We start from the raw sequence: 22786 nt of genomic DNA on the forward strand, positions 1-22786 counted from the left end.
GGGTGATAATGTACGAAATTTAAGTAAGCGATTTTAAAATCACGAACTTATATGAACTTTACGTCAGTGACATTTTTTTTATTTATTGCTTATAATGGGTAAACAGCTTGTTCACGCTGTATAACGAAGTCGTCAACAAAAGAAGTCGTCGTGGCCTAACGGATAAGACGTCCGGCGCATTCGTGTTGAGTGATGCACCGGTGTTTGAATCTCCGGAGAGAAAATTTTTACAATTGAGCAACATTTTAACAAACCAAATAACCGTATTTATGCTCAAAGCTCTCAGGAAGCTTCCCAATTAGTCGACAGAGTGCAACGTGGGCACTATCCGACTTCAGTGATGGTTTGGTGGGGTATTAACTATTAAAACATAAGCACAAGTGTACCAAGATACCATTCTTGAGAAGGTAGTGAAGCCCCTAACAACACCATGTTCAATAATCAAGAATGGTCCTTCCAGCAAGACTCGGCGCCAGGTCATAAGCTCGGTCTACGCAGTCTTGGTTGGAAACGAACGTTTCGGACTTCCTCAGAGCTGAAGACTGGACTGAACTAACACAGTGTAAAAGTAATGTTATTTGCAATAGATTTTTTTTTTTAATTGTAACAGTATTTATGGCCAGACTAAGTACATCCACAGACAGGGCTGGAGAAACTGTAGAAGACTCAGAATGTTACCACACGTACGAACTGAGTTGAGCTATGAACAAACTTTTAAACCAGCCGGATCGCCAACGATTTGCATGGCGGTTTTAAAATAGACATACTTATGGCTATAGACGAAAAAAGTATAGACAAACGCATACTTGGTCGTATGTCTATCACCTTTTATACGAAGCATATAATAATATGAAGAGCAAAAACAAGTTTACCAGTGGACACATCGTTGATATAAAGGAGTAATCCCTAAAAACTTCAGTAAGCAATCATTATTGATTGAAGTTTATGATAGTTATTTAGTTTGGAGATATAACTTATTTTTCGTAAACTTAGCAACCTATTTTTGCTCAGTCATTTTCTTATCGGTTATGAAAAATGAATCGTAACTTTAGTAATTTAAAGTAATGAAATAGGGTACAGCTGGTACTATTATGTCTGATCTTGACTATCGTGTTAGACATCTTGCTTCGTATCGAGTAGTAACGATCGAGCTCTTGTGCTGAACAAAAAAAAATTCCGATCTTGACATTGACATTACATGACAGTGAACTGAAATGTCAAATTAATCGTACTTCTGACATTAAATTTAGGTTATAAAATGATAAAGGTTTCGCAATCGCTCACGGGATGTTATGTAGTAATATCAAACACATGAGAATAACTAAATCGATGCAGAACGAAGTCCGATATCTGTCAATACGTTATAACATCACAATCTATTTTCAAAAGATGCGTCTGCCGCGGGCAGAACAATTTTCTCATTAAAAGGTTTTGTGTACCTGAAAATATGTCCCGTTTCAGGATATTTAAAGACATTGGTGTGTATAGATTGTGGAATGTGTGGACTCGTAGCTATTTTTTGAGTCATATGGTTAAGCGGTGTCGGCGGGATCGAAGTGTGAGGGATGTTCTTCAATGTTTTCGTCAAACATTCTTGAGGCCACGAAGGACCTTGCTCCTCTCTGCCACGGCTGCATACCATCGAGGAGACGACGAGACACCAGATAGTTGCGAGAACAGCATATCCGATGAAGATTTGGAGGTAACTTTATTGAATAACAATTCGATAATAATACCCATCTTGTAAATGTCAAGGGCGAAAAAGTCGTTGGTAAATATAGAGTAAACAATTATTTATATAAATAAAACATAATAGTATTCTGAATGCAAACCCAAATTGTAACATATAATTATCATTTCATTACATGTTATCGTTATGGTAGTAACGTTGAGGCATCTTGACACTGAGATTGGGTTCGTGATGTTTCTCCATGAGGCAACTGGCTGACTTCCTCTAGGAAGCAAGTTGATGCTTGGAAGATCTCTGCCATCCACATACAAAATGAACTAGGCTTAGGGACACAGTTTTACAGAGGACTGTTATTATATCGAGTCTTAGAGTTGGTTGTATATTCTTATAAGATAATTATGAAATTATTTATTAAATTATGATAATTATGAATTTTATAAGAAGGTTATGAATTACATTAATAACATTAAGCTTCTAAAGTTTGTGTTATAAAAAAAAAAAAAAAAAATTATAACAAAATTACCTCTGTTATTATAAAAAATAGTATATATTATACATAAATTCATAATCATGCAAATACTCATTGATAGCTTGGTCCCAAATACGGCATTGTTGTTAGGCGGAAGTCTGGACCAGCAAGTGCCAGTGATAACATGAGATGTGGTCTCTGATAATGGACCTTATCAGATGGCTCAAAGTCATTCAATAACCAATAGAGAAGGATCTACTGCTCTGAGTTTCCCTGCTAACTTTAAATTAGATGGCGACTGTGCATTGGCAAACATAGTATGGTCATGTCTCCCATAAGGCTTTGCAGGACCAGTTATTGTAGAGTCTTGGGGAGGCCTATGTCCAGCAGTGGATGTCCGTGGGCTAGAAATAAAATGTATGGAAATTTGAAACATCATCAGAAATATGGTAAAAGAAAGTTCTGTGAAAATTTACTATTGTACATATGGATGAGAGGTATTTTTGAGAACCATCCCAGGAGTCATTAATGTATATTATTATACTGGCAGCCACAATAGTAACCCATTGGAGAAGCCACCTACTACAACAGTGGCCACTAGGAGTGGGTGATATAAATCGTATATAGATTCAATATCTATATATCGCAGCAATATCGTTGAATCCGATATCGCCCCGCACGAAATCTATATATCGATATCAGCCGATACACGATATTGCTCGATGTGATGCGCATCGCCATATCGGACCGATTCGTGAATCGAAATCTATATTTCGATATCAGCCGATACACGATATTGCTCGATGTGATGCGCATCGGCATATCGTACCGATTCGTTAATATCAGCAATATTCGTTTGGTTCGTATCGAATCGGCCAGAGTGAGTGAGCGCACGATAGGGATATCATGTGATGAATGAAACAGAAACAGGCATTATCCATACAATTGTAAACCTTATATTTAAGTCCATATGTCTGTAGATTATTCTTAGCGTATCAGCAGGATACAATTAAGGAAAGAAGTTTCAACTTTCGACCCTAACTTGAATGCAGTATAGCCTATTTGCATCGTTGAATTTAATTTCACGCGCTTTGACCTTGAACTAGAATTTTTGAACAAGTGTTTATAAATACTTAAAAGTTTTTTGTGTTTGATTTTTAAAGTACACATTTTTCTATTTTTAGTTGAATCCAAATAATTGAGTTTATTTCCTGTGTTTGTATTAAACTTTTGAAATCTACACTCTTTTGGTATATTTTGTAATTTTAAATTAAGACACAAAATACTAAAAACTGAAAATAATGTAGCCAGTCCTAAGCCTGGTAAAAGCATGAAGGAAAGTTTTTTTGATATTTTTATTTTCATGTTCTTTTTATTACTTTAAGATCATATTATAAATTGATATCAGAAAACCAACCGTATAACGTTGACTTAAATCTATATCTACTACGATATTATATCAGCGTATCGTTTCAAATCTCAAATATCATGAATCGAGAAAATCTACTAGCATCCATCAATATATAGATTCAGAAAATATATAGATTCAATATCCGATATTGATCCTCGATATATAGATACGATTCGATACGCGGCAAAACCGATATTACCCACTCCTAGTGGCCACTCCCATGCAATCAGCCAATCAACCTAAATATAGCAAGAAATGTTTATGCACAAGCTGATAATGAGGTTTACTTTGAATCTGCTCAATCTTTGCCACACATCCAGGGACATTGTAATAAAGTTCAAGGGCATCTTGTTTTAAACTTATTTTTGAGACAAAGGAATTTTTATCATATGAGGATTGGCAGATAAGCTCGCGACCTCGATCAGGTAAAATGGTCATTGCTAACATAAGTCCATTGACATCATTACAACTGAATAGCTTTGTTCACCTTGACCAGCTTTGTGACCAGATAAGACTGCATACTCTACAATCACAGCACATCATCAATGCAAGAGTGTCTGGAAATCAGTGCTGTTTACGTTTGTGAATAGTGTGATTTTCATATCCAATAGAAACTTGTAGTTTTTATCAAGGAATAAAATAAAAATAAATATCCTAGCCTTTTAAAATATCTTAAAAATTGACAGTAAAAGTGGCTATTTTTTTTCTTCCGTGCAAATTATCGCATTATCTAAATTTTAGAATGAAAATTTCAAGTTGATAAAAATGACTGATTCCCTGATTTTGGCATGGCCCTAATGGTATAGTACGCTAGGCCCATTGGTGAGTCGAAAAGGGCTCAATGTGTTAAGATTTGTTTTATAACTCATTCATGTGTATGGTATGTGTTATCTATACTAATATATAAATCTAGAGTGGTCTTTATGGATGTTCCATTATAACTACTGAACCATGCATCCGATTGACTGAAAACTTGGTATCCATGTAGAACACGCACTTAATGGATAGGCTAATATTTATATGAGTGTTGGACTCCCTAATAATCTATCTATATATACAAAATTAATTGCTGTTCGTTAGTCTCTCTAAAACTCGAGAACGGCTGGACCGATTTGGCTAATTTTGGTCTTGAATTATTTGTGAAACTCCAAAAAAGGTTTTAAAGGTAGATAAATATCAAAATGCTCGGAATTAAATATAAATAACTTTTTTTTTCCTTTGATGTGCCCCCCGTGGGACGATTCCTTTTGTTTGTTTTAAGTTTATATTAAACAAAAGTTTAGGTCTTTTATTTATCGATTGAGGCGCTACGAAGTCTGCCGGGTCAGCTAGTAATGACAATAAATAATAATGTTAACTTTAAATGCGTAGCGATGCGGGCGAGTACGGCTAGTTGTGTATAAAAGCGTTGGATGAAATCAAAATGAGAATAATCTGTGCAGGAATTAATAACTGAACTGGACGGAATCGAGGAGCTCTCGCGGAGGACGTTGTTCTGCGTCGGCTGCGGCTGTCGTCTTGTCATCGACAAGAAACACCCGGGCATTCAGTATTGCGTGTGAGTGATTAACAGTAAAAATTTATAGTTAAAAAAAAACTAACAAAATACGCCTTTATAGAAAATCCAACTAAAAAAAGGAAAATAAATCTTAATAAATTTGAATTAAAAATAGTGTAAGAAAAAATTATTTTATTGTAAAAAAAGCGTGGGGTGCATGGTATCAGTAGTTATAAATATTTTATGAACAGATATGAGTAGAAGGGTTATTTTGATAATATCCTGAAAAGCATTTTCTATTCTTTAGTTGGATTTTCTATCGGTAGGTAGCGGCTTGGCTCTGCCCCTGGCATTGCTGAAGTCCATGGGCGACGGTAACCACTCACCATCAGGTGGGCCGTATGCTCGTCTGCCTACAAGGGCAATAAAAAAAAACTATAAAAGCGAAATTTTGTTAGTTTTTTTAAACTATTATTTATTTTTCATTTTTTAGTTGAATTCCAATTTCTTCATAATTTTTTTTTCAATTTTTTATTGTTGTTGAATTGTCATCGGGTCCTTAATAGTATACCAAATTTCGAGTTAATCCGACGTTTTGAAGGGGCTCAAAATCATGTTTAAAGATTCCGTTACATACTAACATACATACGCCTGAAGCTAATAAAAGCGTACCTATTAAAAAACAAAGTGTAGGCAAAACGCGGCTCTTTGACAGTTTTTTTTTCCCTGCCTATTCTAGTAACCTCGAGGCGTTATTCTAGATTAGCCGAATTAGTGGGTGAGCTCACGGGGCTCAAATCTGATGACATTGCTAACACGAACCCTAGCAAGACTTTAAAATTTAATAAATTTTGATGTAAAACCTGCCAATCCATAGTTTCACCCATAGATAATAGAGGGCTTTGCGAACATTATTTTTGAGCGTATTGTTTTTTTGCCTACTCAAATTCAAATTCATTAAAACTTAAACCTGATTGCTCCATAAAACTATAAGCTTAGGCCACTTTTGCGCCGACGCGACGGCCTCATATTTTTGTAGCCTTGTGTTTTAAAAATGTTTACTCGTCTCTGACAAGGTTAGATAATAAGTAATATTCCGTGCCTTAACTAAACATTTTGCGGAAGTAAAGTCTAGTTGCGAACTGTCAAAAGCCCACTGAGTTTCTCGCCGGATCTTCTCAGTGGGTCACGTTTCCGATCCGGTGGTAGATTCTGCGAAGCACTGCTCTTGCTAGGGTTCGTGTTAGCAACGTCGTCAGGTTTGAGCCCCGTGAACTCACCTACTAGTTAAGGTTACGCTGAAATAGGCTAGCCTATCAGCTTAGGTAGAACGAAAAAAAAAGTTATATCGAGAGATGAAAGGCTATTTGGTTTAAGCGACATTTTTGCAACTTTACAGGACAACAATTTAAAGTTTAAAAATTGGAAAAGGTATCATAGTAAAAAAGTTCTTCAGCTATTTGAGTAGAGTACACTTAATTGAAGTTCAATTAAAAACATCGAACTGTTGATGCTAATACCAAAGGAAACGCACCTTTTAAATATTATAAATCTATACTAATATTATAAAGAGGAAAGATTTGTTTGTTTGTTTGTATTGAATAGGCTCCGAAACTACTGAACCGATTTGAAAAATTCTTTGCTGCTGATAATGGATTTAATCTTTTTTGAAAAAATTAGGGATCCTTATTAATAAAACTCCAATAATGTAACCCAAGGTGTAAAAAAATTACGCAAAATATTCTTTAAATCGCGTGCCCTGCGAAAACTATTGATGATAGAATAAAATAATGTACTACGACTTTGTAGAACACATTATTATTTACAAAAAGTGTCACGACAACATATGTCTAACTATTATAGTTATGCCGCAATAGGAGTTCTTTTATTTAAAAAAATTAAACATCGTCAACTGTTGTTGAAATTTTTGTTAAAGACCCAAGCGAACTCGGAGTGAGCCGCTAGTGTAATTATAAAGATAAATGTCGGATATTAAGCGAAATTTCGCTAAAACCAAATAGACTACCCTCTATTTTTCTATAAAGATTATTTCTAGAATTTCGCGTTTAATTTCAGTGAGATTAAACCGTAAAAACAGTTAGTTCTCTAATTGTAAATAAGCATCGTTCGAACATTGCAGTTGCAAGGACGCTCAGACGAGCCTCGAGTCGGACGGCTGGAGCCCGTTTATGGAGGCCGATGACGTCATCATCTGGCGCAAGGAATACAAGCCCGGCCAGGGTCTATACGCGTACAAAGGTACATACGATAAAGCGTCTTATGGATTATACACGTAGAGGGCCAGTGGCCTTGTGGACGTCGTTGTGTTTTTTATAGCTTAGATGGGTGGACGAGCTCACATCCCATCTGGTGTTAAGCGGTTACTGGAGCCCATAGACATCTACGACGTAAATGCGCCACCCACCTTGAGATACAAGTTCTAAGGTCTCAAGTATAGTTACAACGGCTGCCCAGCCCTTTAAACCGAAACGCATTACTACTTCACGGCTGAAATAGGCAGGACGGTGGTACCTACCCGCGCGGACTCACAAGAGGTCCTACCACCAGTATAGTACAAAACCTGTGCCTTACCGTTCAGACTGGAACGTGTTACTACTTCACGGCATTAATAAGCTTACACTGTGTGAGGAGACCACTGATTACCAAAACATATGAAAAGCCTAAAGACGGCGGCATATATTTATTGAGAAGTAATGAAATGTTTAGTAATTATAAAATTTGGTGAGCCACCAAAAAACAGCAATGATTATTTCATTACTGTTTTTTGGTCGGCATGCAAAGATTTTCTTTGCAATTAAAAAAATCAGGCACCAAATTTTATTAAACAGGAGCAGATCTTTGCAGCTTATATAATTTAATATGCTGTACAAAAACTATTACAGCCATCCCGAATGACATAAATTGCTGACTGATTTTGAAATGTTTGCTGGCCATGAGTTGCTGATCAGTTAGCTATTTCTGCTCACAGATTATAATATTCTACGCACAAAAATACAAATACTATGCTAACCATTTAAGTAAATAACACCCATATTTATTTACTAAAATTAACAATTAATTTAGTTTTAGCGAGTTCATGCTTCGTAAGCCCGCAATGTAAAGCGAAGCAACTGAGCCCCTCCGAGTTCGTTGACCCGTCGGCTGCTTCATTGTTTGCATTTCACTGCGCGCCCATCAAAAACCCAATCATATATCATATAGATTATTAAACATCGACTCTGAATTCGAACTGGTGGTAGGACCTCTTGTGAGTCCGCGCGGGTAGGTACCACCACCCTGCCTAATTCTGCCGTAAAGCAGTAATACCTTTCGGTTTGAAGGGTGGGGCAGTCGTTGTAACTATACTGAGACCTTAGAACTTATATCTTAAGGTGGGTGGCGGCATTTACGTTGTAGATGTCTATGGGCTCCGGTAAGCACACCAGGTGGGCTGTGAGCTCATCCGTTCATTTATGCAATAAAAAATGTATTAATGAACATATTTTCCTTGGTAACGGATAAGATAAGAACACATACTTGAAATGAGATATCGTCTTTTCGCATTAAAAGTGTACAATTTCCAAAAATATTCGAAATTGAGTTAATATGCGGATTCATTTGGTATCTATCCAGTATTTTTCTCATAAATACTGTCAAAAGAGCGTAGTTTAGTTTTAGTTTTTTTTTTAGTTTACCTATATCTTGACTACTATTAACATAATTAATATGTCATAATTTAATCTTACTTTAAAATGTAACTGGAAAAAAGTTGCAAAGATTATTAATATTAAACATATCACATTTTAAACCAGTCACCTGTGGTCGGCGCAACATGTTTTCTCCTTCCATACTCTTCTATCATATACCGTGTCTTCGCTCACTCCCCTCTTACCCATATCGACTTTCACGCAATCCATCCATTTCTTCTTAGGTCTACCTCTTTCTCTATATCCTTCCACATTCATAGTCAACACACTCTTACCAACCTCATTTTCATTTCGTCTCATCACATGTCCATACCATCCCAAACGCGCACTTCTCAGCTTCTCTGTCACAGGTGCCACTTTCAGACTTCTTCTAACATATTCATTCCGTATTCTATCCATTCTCGTTACTCCACACATCCATCGCAACATTCGCATCTCTGCTCCATGCAATCGCCTTTCAAACACTCTCCTGTAAAATTAGTAAGTTATGAGATTATATACTTTTAATCCGAGAAGACGATATAAGTCTGGGTGTTTTTTTCTCTTCGTCTTACCGCTCTGCTTGAAGAGTTGCTCCATTGCAGTGTACGGCAGGTACAGGGAAGTGAGGGCCGAGGACTTCGCTGCCGTCCAAGTCGACGGCGCCTACCGGACAGTCTGGGACACGGCCGTCGCGTCGCTGTCGGTGGTCGAGAGGGACGCGAACGGAGTCCCCGGCCAGGCCGTGCTCCACTGGGAGGTCCTTTGGCCGGTCAGTGGAATACTACTATACAATACTTTACTGATGATAGGACCTCTTGTGTGTTCGCGCGGGTAGGTACCACCACCCCGCCTATTTCTGCCGTGAAGCAGTAAAGCGTTTCGGTTTGAAGGGCGGGGCAGCCGTTGTAACTATACTTGAGACCTTAGAACCTATATCTCAACTTATATCTCAGTAACCACTTAACACCATGTGGGCTTTGAGCTCGTCCAACCATCTAAGCAATAAAAAAAAAGTACTAACTTACTATCTGCCGGTCGTCTCCAGCAGGCTCGCGCAGACCCTGTGTGCGAAACCCATGAAGCGCCCCCTATTTTAACGAATCTTCATGTTTCAATGTATTTTTGAAGTGAAACTTCTTTAGAATTGTTGTGTTTTCAAACTCGATGAAACGAAAAAATAAGTCCATAGAGACACAAACACGTAAATGTATAGGCTTCAGCCGGCGAGAGAATGAGATAGAACACATTATACGTTAAGTTAAAATATCAATTCACAGAGGGCGCTACCTCATACTATAAAAGATGATTTACAAATATTTCTATTTAGTTTGTTATCAACAGATGTCTCTGCACGTAAATTCAACAATTCCTGAATCGCGGTGACGAGATGTTACACAGTTGATAGATGTTCTCGTATTTCTCTTGCCAAACAGACACAGCCCACTGAGTTTCTCGCCGGATCTTCTCAGTGGGTCGCGCTTCCGATCCGGTGGTAGATTCTGCGAAGCACTGCTCTTGCTAGGGCGGTGTTAGCAATTTTCCGGTTTGAGCCCCGCGAGCTCACCTACACATTAGACATCTACGACGTAAATGTGCCACCCACCTTGAGATATCAGTTCTAAGGTCTCAGTATAGTTACAACGGCTGCCCCACCCTTCAAACCGAAACGCATTACTTCTTCACGGCAGAAATAAGCAGGGTAGTGGTACCTACCCGCGCGGACTCACAAGAGGTCCTACCACCAGTAAACCAGTAAAGTTTCAGTTCTATCGTGTGTGACTTGCACACACACACTTTTTTGTTTTGGCACCGCACACTCCGCACACGGGGACTGCGCGACCCTAGTCTCCCTTCAGAAACGTTATTCAATTACCCGAATTCCGCAGAGATTGTTCGCGAATCGAGATTACGTATACATACGTAGGCACAAGGAGTTCGATGTTAAATCGAAAAGCGATCCTCATAAGGAGGTTATATTTAACGAGGAGATTAAGAAGAGACTGTCCAGTGATGAAAGGACGAGCGTCCACTCGAACGCCAAGAGGAGGGCGCTGGAGGCCGAGAAATTCGTGACTAGAACGAAACCCAGGATCGAAAACAATAAGGTAGGTCTTTTTGGATGGTGGTCTTTGAAAAAAAAAAGGGTGCGTGTACTTATGTACGCGCGTAAGAAGTTATACTTTATTTATATAAAATTTCTTTTTTTTGTTTATATTAAATAATTAATAATAAATATATTAACGTTAATAATTTAATAATATTTAGTATGAATTATATTAAATAATAATTTAGTCATTTATATTACTAAAAATGAATGCTAATAACACTTTTTTTTACGAGTGTACATGCGCGAAAGTTCTTGCGGCTATATTCAGACTCGCTAAGTTACGTCGGTCGTATTGTAATGAGCGATTTAGTGGGCAACTTCATTCTGTTAATTTTGTGTCACGGTGCGCGCGCATCGTAAAATTTCACTCTCATCAAATTTTCATAACGCGTCTAAAGAAGTATAACTTCAAAACTGTAATACATAATTCAAAATCATTTAGATTTCAGTATATGAGTAACACACTTGTTGAATGTCAAAATATAAATAACAATGTTAATTCCAAAAAAAGCCACAGTCCTGAGAAGAACCGGCGAAACAAATTAACCGGTTTTTTTTTTAATAAGTAAAAATATTTACAATAAACGAAAAAGCAAGTCAAAAAATACAATTAAAAAAATATATTGTAATAATGAAAAATGAAAAGGCCAGGAGCGAACGCCTCATTCCCACGTAGTGCCATCTAGTAAATAATCCTTAACTTTATAATATGCCTTGTTGCACAAACGTTCCTTGACAGTTGTCTTAAATCTATGAACAGGTAGTAATTGAACGTTTTGTGGGATCTTGTTGAAAAAAAAGTAAAGCGCTGATGTGAGAACACTGGTGGTAGGACGTCATGTGAGTTCGCGCGGGTAGGTAACACCGCCCTGCCTATTTCTGCCGTGAAACAGTAACGAAGTCGTCGTGGTCTAAAGGATAAGACGTCCGGTGACCGGTGCATTCGTATCTAGCGATGCAATGGTGTTAGAATCCCGCAGGCGGGTACCAATTTTTCTAATGAAATACGTACTTAATAATTGTTCACGATTGACTTCCGCGGTGAAGGAGTGGCATCGTGTAATAAAAATCAAACCCGCAAAATTATAATTTGCGTAATTACTGGTGGTAGGAGCTCTTGTGAGTCCGCGCGGGTAGGTGCCACCGCCCCGCTTATTTCTGCCGTGAAGCAGTGGTGCGTTTCGGTTTGAAGGGTGGAGCAGCCGTTGTAACTATACTGAGACCTTAGAACTTATATCTCGAGGTGTGTGGCGCATTTACGTTGTAGATGTCTATGGGTTCCAGTAACCACTTAACACCAGGTGGACTGTGAGCTCGTCCACATATCTAGGCAACACAAACCAAAATTTTGAATTCCTGAAGCAGTGGATATCGAATATTTACTAGTGGAGAGCGTCTAATGCGCCCGCACGCGTAGGTACCATCAATCCGTCTATTTCTGCGGCGAAGTCAGCAGAAATAGGTTTAAAGTGTGAGGCAACCGCTCTGCTATACAGTTGAGACTTGGTATTCGCGTCTCAAGGCGGGTGATGGCATTATGTTGGTGATGCCAATGGACTCTATAAACCAGCAGGGGGACCGTCAGCCTGAGTGATAAAAGCAACAAAAATTTTCTAATTCATTCATTAACACATTCATTGAAAATGCCTCCCCGATTCTTGATCAGGTCTACATAATAGTGTCGAAGTCCTGCGAGCATCCCAACGTACCGGAGACCAAGAATGCCATCAGGGTCTCCGAGTACTGGAGTCACATGGTCATCAAGACACTGAACGGAGTCGACCAGGTAAGTCTTGTCCGGTAAAAATATTACATATGTTACTGGTGGTAGGACCTCTTGTGAGTCCGCGCGGGTAGGTACCACCGCCCCGCCTATTTCTGCCGTGAAGCAGTAATGCGTTTCGGCTTGAAGGGTGGGGTAGCCGTTTTAACTATACTGAGACCTTAGAACTTATATCTCAACTTGGTTGGGGGCACTTACGTTATAGATGTCATGATCCATTAACTTTGTGGTGCTTTTAGGCACCACAAGCACCGGTCACCGTCCTCGTCGAACCCATCGCTTGCGACGAAGGGCTCGACGAGCGAATTAACTCATAGACACAGCCCACTGAGTTTCTCGCCGGATCTTCTCAGTGGGTCGCGTTTCCGATCCAGTGGCAGATTCTGCGAAGCACTGCTCTTGCTAAGGTCAGTGTTAGCAACTCTCCGGTTGAGCCCCGCGAGCTCACCTACAAACGTTAGGGTGAAACTGAAATAGCCTCTCAAGGCTATCAGCATAGGTAGAAAAAAAAAATAGATGTCTGTGGGCTCCAGTAACCACTTAACACCATATAGACCGTGAACTCGTCCACACATCAAAATGGCGCTTGAACCAAATTACCGTTCATCCCTTGATGTGTAGTACAGCATTCCTCGTACACGAAGGCTTGATTTGTTATGTTGACCGCAGACAGGGATGGAGTTTGTGTTGACGTATTATGACGAGCCAGCCGTGGGCGGGTTGCCCACAGGGGTAGCGGCGTGGGCCACGGGGCGGGCGGCTCCCGCATACCTGCAGAGGATGAGGACGGCCGCGATGAATTACAGAGAGCGCACCGCCGTGGAGGACCAGCAGGTACGGTAATCATTGATAGATGAACTCCATATGTGCTAGACTTAGCTCCCTCAGACACAGCCTACTGAGTTTCTCGCCGGATCTTCTCAGTGGGTCGCGTTTCCGATCCGGTGGTAGATTCTGCGAAGCACGACTCCTGCTAGGGTTCGTGTTAGCAACGTCGTCAGGTTTGAGCCCCGTGAGCTCACCTACTAGTTAAGGTTACGCTGGAATAGCCTCTCAAGGCTACCACCAGCTTAGGTAGGAAAAAAAAAGTGATTTCGTTCAACTTCAATTTGTCAGTTTTTGTTTTATCCTACCTAAGCTGATAGGCTTGAGAGGCTATGTCAGCGTAACCGGGCGAATAGGTGAGCTCGCGGGGCTCAAACCAGACGTTGTTACTGTTGGCTTTTAGTGTTTCGTGCGACAGAGATGACGCTATACGAAGCCGAGAATAGCCGATTGTCTCTTTCTAAAGAACGATATGTGATATTGCTGGGTGCTGTATTCGAATATTCAGATAAATAGATTGTGGGGTGGAAAGTCGATCAGCACTCTGATGTTGTTGACTCTCTATTTAGTCTGGTGCTTCATCGCATTCATGCAAACTGATATATAAATATATTAAAAACGGTATAAAAATAATTTAATATTGAAATGAAGTGATAGTGCAGTTTTCATTAACATTAAAATAAGACTTGACTTAAAGGTTACCAGGTCATAAAACCCTTTAAATAAAAAGCATTCATGCCTTCAACTGGTGGTAGGACCTGTAGTGAGTTCGCGCGGATAGGTACCACTGCGCTGCCTATTTCTGTCGTGAAGCAGTAATGCGTTTCGGTTTGAAGGGTGGGGCAGCCGTTGTAACTAACTATACTTGAGACCCTAGAACTTATATCTCAAGGTGAGTGACGGCATTTACGTCGTAGATGCCTATGGGCCCCAGTAACCACTTAACACCAGGTAGGCTGTGAGCTCGTCTGCCACCCTGAAGACATGACCCTTAGCAGCGCCGAGCAATGATTGATCGAGCCCCGACAGTCTGGACCGGCTATGGAATTTCCAATCGGTGGGACTGTCTGTAGTCACGGGAAGCCCTACCAGGGGGGGCTTGGAGTAAGGGAATTTTTCTTTCCAGGATCTCCCTGACTTCGTACCGGGCAAAGTCTCGAACGTAACCGTCGAGAAGGAGCCTCAAGTCAACGAAGAGGATATGGAGGTTAGGTTTTTTTTTTTAATACGATTTTATTAGCTTCACACGTATGTATGTTAGTATGTAACGGAATCTTTGAACATGATTTTGACCCCCTACAAAACGTCGGATTAACTCGAAATTTGGTATAATTATTAAGGACCAGATGACAATTCGATAAAATAAAAAAAAATTGAAATAATTTAAATTCAACTAAAAAATGAAATTTAAATAATAGTTTAAAAAAAATAACAAAATACGCTTTTCTAGAAAATTATATCTCAATGTGGGTGGCGCATTTACGTTGTAGATGTCTATGGGCTCCAGTAACCACTTAACACCAGGTGGACGGTGAGCTCGTTCACCCATATAAGCAATACAAAAAAATCGGTTATCGGAGTCCATAGACAACGACACCGAAAATACCACCGTCCAACTTGAGACATGAGTCCTATTTCTATAGTACAACGGTTGACCCAACATGAAATAGACACGGTGGTGGTGCCTTCCCGTATGGGCGCATAAGAAGTCCTACCGCCAGTACTCTGGGTGTCTTATTAAGCCACGAGAACCTTCAAACTTCTCGTGTATTGGCTTAGCCATGGTTGAATAAACAAACCGAAATTGCGTATTCCTTATAGTCATCAAAACAAGGTCCAGAATTGAATGGAAACAAGGAGACGAAAACCCGCGATCAGAGCACACAGACCGACGACGACCCACCCGACGTTAAGTCGAAAATCAAAGTAGACAAGCCGAGTGGACCTCGTGTTAGTAAGGTGAGCGATAAATTTTAATGTTTAGAACGATTCTTGTCTATAGGACGCTACTGATAATTCTGTATACATACTGCTGATTATGAAGTCGTCGTGGCCTAAAGGATAAGACGTCCGGTGCATTCGTGTTGAAGCGATGCACCGGTGTTCGAATCCCGCAGGCGGGTACCAATTTTTCTAATGAAATACGTACTCAACAAATGTTCACGATTGACTTCCACGGTGAAGGAATAACATCGTGTAATAAAAATCAAACTCGCAAAATTACTGCGTAATTACTGGTGGTAGGACCTCTTGTGAGTCCGCGCGGGTAGGTACCACCACCCTGCCTATTTCTGCCGTGAAGCAGTAATGCGTTTCGGTTTGAAGGGTGGGGCAGCCGTTCTAACTATACTGAGACCTTAGAACTCATATCTCAAGGTGGGTGGTAAGCAGACGAGCATACGGCCCATCTGATGGTGAATAGTCACCGTTGCTCATAAGTACTGCCCAGGGACAGAGACGACCCATTGCTCACGGCTAGTCCTACTAATTGTACCGTTGGAAAAACAATCTTCAATACATGTTGATGCTTGCCACTCTTTGTAACGATGTGTTGGTATTTTATACTTTCGATGGTATTTAATGGAATTCAAATTGAAATCAAAGATTTTAAATTATAGGCCGTCCAGACATCCACGGAACAAGATGGCGATCGGTCCGATGACGAGACATCTGTTAGCTGGTGGCGCTATCTATATCCCCTGTACTACTTCGTTTAGTTAAATTAAATAATAGAACAAAAAAAAAACGTGTGGCACTCGGGAACTGCCGCGGTAAAGCTATTGCATAGCATTTTTTATCAACTTATGCAATTATAATTAGACAATGATAATTTAATATTAAAACAATAATAAAACAAGACCACGCTGTATTAAACATTAATAAAAGCAAAACCTTAACTGTCCCCTTCACACTCATAAGCTAGACCGCGCGAGAGAGAGATGGGCAGACTTTTTATGATACGCATGCAGTGTGACGTCACGCCACGCGCTTATTCACAAACACGACACAAGCGCAACGCGTGAATGTGTTGAACGCGAGCTACATGGTGGGCGGAATGAGGGGTGTTAGGTTTTTTTCGTTACGGAATTTCATGATTCGGTCGCCGCGCTCAAGGCCCGCGATAAAAGCTATGCAATAGCTTAAAAATTCCGACTTTATAGACGCGAAAATAGAATCGAGTTTCGTTTAAAATCGATTTGACCAGTGGCTCTCAAATTATTATAATACATAATACCTAATTAATATATCGCACCTTTAGAATTACAGAGATCAATTTCGGAATTTTTTGTATTTCGACTTTAAATAAAACATGGACCTATAAAGACCCTTTCAGTGACTCTTAATAATCAAATGACCAAAAGTGGCTTGTAAAGAGACAAACTTATCTGTCGGTCTCTTTCATTCCATCCCCTTCCTCTACATCTGCCTACCACCGCCCTGCCTATTTCTACCCTGAAGCAGTAATGCGTTTCGGTCTGCAGGGTAGGGCAGCCGTTGTAACTATACTGAGTTCTTAGAACTTATATCTGAAGGTGGGTGGCGCATTTACGTTGTAGATGTCTATGGGCTCCAGTAACCACTTAACACCAGGTGGGCTGTGAGCTCGTCCATCCAACTAAGCAATAAAAAAATTCGATGTTTTTCAAAAAAACACATTTTTTGGGTTGGGTCTCCATAATTTGAAAGGTGCGATATAATACCTAATTTTTTTTAAATGTCTTTGTCGTTTAGACGGCAGTGATCCACGAGGATGATCATACATGAGTCATCTATTATCAAAGGTGGCAATCTGTGCATTTGGACAATTTTTTTTTATTGATATGTCAATTCAGATTGATTTGAATATAATCGTCTCCTTCAAAGAATACGGTTCAAAACCTGCATTAAATAAAGGATAATAGTTAACCTGTTATTTATCTAAGATGTCGTTCCGAAGAGTTTTGTGACTGCCAATGGAATACAAAGTCAATAATTTGTTTTTCTGATTTACCAATCATTGTCCAAAAATCAGATTGCCGGCTTTGATAATAGTCGACTCACATAGTCAATAATTAATTATAAGCGATAAAACAATTGATTTTGGTAAATAAAATTTATTTGCTTCAAACGTCACGCCACTGATGTTTTGATTACAAAAAAAAAAAAATTTGGCCAACCCCGTGGAATGGCGGGTCATACGCTGTTACAAGTTAAAGTTTGTTCCTGGTGCGTCCTGTGAGACCGCCCGGGTAGGTACCACCACCCTGCCTAATTCTGCCGCGAAGCAGTAGATAATGCGTTAGAGCACTCGGTGTACGATAAAACTAACGTCTAAATTGTTGATGTCAACGGGCTCCGGTAACCACTTAAAAAAATAGAGATTGAGATCTGTCGTCCCCCCCCTTTTTCAAAGAGCAACAGCAATATTTTTTTATAATGAAGTGTATGCGGGAGAATCTTTCTAAGAGTGATGCTGTAGGTATACGACAAAGGGAAGATCTTCCACCGAGCGAGTGTGATTGCTCGGTAGACCGACGGTCCGAATGTTGTCGTTCGAACTTGTGTATATACAAGCTTATCTTGAAAATGTCGTAAGCGAGAATCAGACATCTCTCAAATATCTTGCGTTGAATGATGACAACCGACATAATGCCATAAAAAAAGCGAGGTCTGCTTTCAAGCGAAAAGACCCAAGTTCCTGACTAATTTTTGTTTCTGCTTATGCTGGTGACCTAGGGGGTTATGGCAGCGTAACTGAGCGAGTAGGTGAGCTACGGGGCTCTAACCTGAGGATTCCTAATGTTAACCATCCTCTGATCACATCGCCAGCGTGTTTTCATCATCATCATCATCATTTCAGCCTATCGCCGTCCACTGCTGAACATAGGCCTCTCCAATAGATTTCCAGTGCGACCGGTCCATTGCCACCTGCATCCAACGAGACCCAGCGCTTTTTACTAGGTCGTCGGTCCATCTAGTAGGTGGCCGTCCCACACTGCGCTTGCCAGTACGTGGTCGCCACTCCAGGATCTTTCTGCCCCATCGACCGTCCTCTCTTCGTGCTATGTGGCCAGCGTGTTTAGTGCGAGTTATTTAACGTTCTCGATAGCGTAAAAGTTAACTAAAATTTGTATGGATTGGGAACTTTGCCTACGTTTTCCGCTAGAGGTGCTGTTCCAACTAGTCAACGCGTCATAGAGAGGGACTTTTGTCTTGCTTCTTTAGTTGTTTTTATTACTGGGCTACTATAACTATACATATATGTATGTGTGATTTAAAATCCGTGTAGTGGTTTTTGCGTGAAAAACTAAGAATGACCCGTTCGCGCAAACCCGCATTTATAAAAATATGACGATATTAGGATTCAACATGAGCAGCGCAAAATTCTGAATTTTTTTTTGGTAATTAAAACAATAATAATTTATTTAATCATCTGGAATTCATTGTTATTCGATGGGCTATAATATCTGAATATGTTTTTTTTTTGTATAAAAGAAAAAAAACCATTGAATTATTTATTCATAATACGATTATGAATTTGTGTAAAAATCGTGTCGTCGTCTAGGCATTTACGAGCTTTACGAAGACGATAAAACCAATAAACTGATCAAAAATAGATGTAAAGTAACGTATTCTTGATTGAAATGTTAGAGTTACAGTTAGACAAATATGTACATAGTACATAGATAGATATAAGAAGTGTTTTTCTTCTAAGAAACGGTTGTTAGTATTTAAAATAATTTAGCAGAAAGAACTCGACCGATATTAAATCGTTCTAAGAACAGATTTGCGTATTTAAGGCTTTAATTCGTTTGTGTTTTTTTTTGTGACGAAATTCCGTCAGATTTCAGTGGCTAATATCTAATAGATTATTAATTCGTGGACAACGGCTGAACCCGCGACGGGTAGCTCATGCCTGTACGTGTATTGCGGCGTGGAGCTTATTCTGTCAGTGACGTCATCGTACTAGTGGAAGCGCGTGTTCGTTACCCATAAAAGTGTAGCTTTTAAATTCGTTATCCTATGACGTCACATCATTAAGAATGATTTCGTGAGACCGGCGAGACGGAGTGGTGAGACGAAAGCTCGTTTCGAAAAGTAAACAAAAACGCCATTATTTTTTTGGTTTATTTGATACGTTAACTTTATCTATATCAAATATTTCGTTATCATAAATTAATTATGAACATAATTGAGTTCTTTCAGTTAAACTACACATTAAGTAGGTACGTTTTATTATATTTGTAATAACTAAAAAAAGAAATACCAAATAATGTATGTATGTATGTATGTAAATGTTTATTGAAAAATGAATTGTGGAAATTTTAATTTTAATCGCTGATATTATGGTACGTCGGTGAGGGTCGGTATCGACAAAAAAAATTTAAATTCTTATTTATAATACACTAGAAGTCCCGCAGTAGTCGAAATTCGACTATAACGAATTGGAATTGTAAGTTTGTACACTATTATGATTGTATTTTATACTTCTATAATCACAAATTTCGCTAAGACTACACTATAAAAATATTAACAAAGACAAACAATATTTAATCTATTCTCAATTTGACAACAGACGTCAAGAACAAAAGTTTGACAATAAATACTATGCATGCGTGTGTGCGTCAAATACATGGTATGCAGTGTGTGTAATGTTTTCTTTATTGATTTAATGTATCTTTTACGCATTATTTAAAAAAAATATTAGCATTGTGCACTTCTTCTCTATATTCTCTATAAGTGTGGAAAATTTCATACTCCTCCATCCACGCAATTTTCGTAAAAAGGGATACAAAGTTTTTGCTTCACGTATTAATATATAGATTACGAATACATTTACTTCTTCATCTTTTATCTCTCTGTTGATTCGTGAACTGTCAACTGTTTATGTGTTATGCATTATGGATCGAAGGAACGAATTCTTCAAGAAGTCTCAGAATATGAATGAAGTTTTAGAAAAATATAAAAGTTAAGATAACGCTGTCTTTGTCTTATTTTGTTTCCCTTGAGGATCGATGCACGTCCAAAGATGTATGACTCTATGAAAGGTACAGGTTCGTCTGCATAGAATATTATGTAAATTGATATGGACTCTCATAAACTAGTGTTAGGACGTCTTGTGAGTCCCCAGGGGTTAGGTACCATTACCCTACCTATATCTGCCGTGAAGCAGTAATGCGTTTCGGCTTGAAGGGTGGGCCAGCCGTTCTGCTGTAAAACTGTCACTTAAAACTCATGTCTCGAAGTGAGTATTTACGTTGTAGATGTCTATGGGCTCCGGTGACCACTTAATACCTGGTGGACCGTGTGCTCGTCCACCTATTTAAACAATAAATAAAAAATCAATTATTGAATCAAAAATAAATCCGACAAACACATTTAATATACATATAGCCATAATAAATAATTACTAATTTTTAATGCACAAAGACTTTGAGAATACCTCGCACAATATGAATAAGACAGGGGAGGGTAGTTTACTATTGAAAATTAAAAAAAAACGAACATAAATATGTTTTTATTTTACATATATACCGTTTTTGTAACGATGTAATAAATGAAGTAAAAAAATATTGTTTTAATGTTATAGATCGTTGGTATATGATTATTAGATACTTACTTTAGAATAATTGTAATGAATCGCTATAACGTATGCAAATCTCTTAACGTAGTTTTTACTATACTAAAGATGTCCGATGGCCCTGAAACTACAATACTTTAAGACATTTTTTTTTGTATGGAAACTAGCGCCATCTTTTAGCGGATGCCCCTAAACTTATAGGTTGTTAAAGTTAAGGCATTTAATAATTATTGTATAACAAAACACAGAACATTAAATATTAATAATAAATCATACAAGTGTTTATTTGTTATATAAACAAATTGATTAAATTTTATTGATTTCTGATTTCTGAAAATTTACAAAATCCTTCATAAAAAATAAAATATAAGATAGGTAACTGCTACTGTCATCTACAATAGGTCCAGTGTCCTATTGACAGTTTCAAGTTGTATCGAAACACTGAAATATATATATATATATATATATATATATATATATATATATATATATATATATATATATATATATATATATATATATATATATATATATATATATCGAAGAGTGAAAGGTTAATCGACATTTTTGCAACTTTACAGGAGAACCATTTAAAGAATAAAATTTGGAAAAAAACATTGTAACCAAAAAACTTATTCAGCTATTTAAATGGAGTAAGCTTAATTGAAGTTCAATTAAAAACATGAAACTGTTGATGCTGATACCAAACAAATTGGACTTTTAATTACAAAGATAAATGGCGCTTAAATCAAATACGTAAAACCTCGATATTATTTTATAATGACGGCAGATAAGTTCGTTTTTTTTCTTCTTATATTTGGTAACAAACAAATAGAGATGTAAAAGTGTGTAAGTATGTATTTTTTAAATTATATTTAAGCGATTTTGTTTATACATAAATAGTATGTAATGTAAATAATGTAGTTATTTGTTATGAAATGAAATTGTAAGTAATATACGATTTTAAAAGTTAATTTGTGTTTTATTTGAAGAGGAAATTAAAAGATGGTATTGGCTCGTGGACGTTCCGTTTAGCGTTTTTATGACTTATTTTTTGTTTTTATCAATTTGCTTAGGATCTCGTTCATGAAAAAAAATCGAGAGTAAATTGTCCGGTCGCGTTTCCGATCCGGTGGTAGATTCTGCGAAGCACGGCTCTTGCTAGGGTTCGTGTTAGCAGCGTCGTCAGGTTTGAGCCCCGTGACCTCACCTACTAGTTAAGGCGACGCTGATATAGCCTCTCAAGGCTATCAACTTAGGAAGGGAAAAAAAAATCTGAATTACTCGACATCTTAATACTTTTAAATTTTCACATTTCAAATTTTGGTATCGAAAGGCACTATGATTTGGCGAAGGCGTTGCGTCAAGGAGCGTTGGGCTCATCTAGTCAATTTGTGTGACATGAAAAGAGCGCGACGTTAAAACGCAGCGCTAAGTACGCATTCTGTTTGACGAAGCGACCGAGCGCGTCGCGGCCTTCGGTTGTTTGGATGCTGTGGACGATCCCACAGCGCGGGCGCGATTCTTACCGCGTGCGACGGTTATGAAACCATCCGAGGTTCCGGGTTGCGGACTCGTGCTCCATTTCCGACTCGGTGTCGGAGCCGGAGCTAGCGGCCTCAGAGGACGCGATAGATACTGCGGGCGCGGGGGTGGGGGGGAAAGCGGCGACTCGGGGAGTACCAGAGGGACCTTCGCGCGACGGCGATCAGTGCGTGCGGGTACGGTACTAGACTGGGCTTGTAAGACTGGG

General features: G+C 38.8%; 1 protein-coding gene across 2 annotated transcripts; it reads left to right on the plus strand.

Annotated features, from left to right (window-relative positions):
- The first annotated feature begins 1219 nt into the window (after positions 1–1219).
- On the plus strand, positions 1220–22007 carry LOC101737775 (stAR-related lipid transfer protein 7, mitochondrial). 2 transcript variants are annotated; one of them, XM_062675800.1, is made up of 10 exons: positions 1220–1702; positions 5013–5128; positions 7209–7327; positions 9360–9526; positions 10644–10862; positions 12531–12650; positions 13317–13481; positions 14599–14679; positions 15294–15431; positions 18313–22007. In XM_062675800.1, the coding sequence occupies exons 1-10, from the start codon at positions 1448–1450 to the stop codon at positions 18331–18333; spliced, it is 1401 nt and encodes a 466-aa protein (XP_062531784.1). In that variant the 5' UTR covers positions 1220–1447; the 3' UTR covers positions 18334–22007. The 2 variants fall into 2 exon arrangements, with proteins under 2 accessions (XP_062531784.1, XP_021204518.2); XM_021348843.3 differs by having other exon boundaries at positions 16091–20430.
- Positions 22008–22786: the final 779 nt, after the last annotated feature.

This window comes from Bombyx mori, chromosome 24 (assembly GCF_030269925.1).
Source record: "Bombyx mori chromosome 24, ASM3026992v2".
NCBI classification, from domain to species: Eukaryota; Metazoa; Arthropoda; class Insecta; order Lepidoptera; family Bombycidae; genus Bombyx; species Bombyx mori.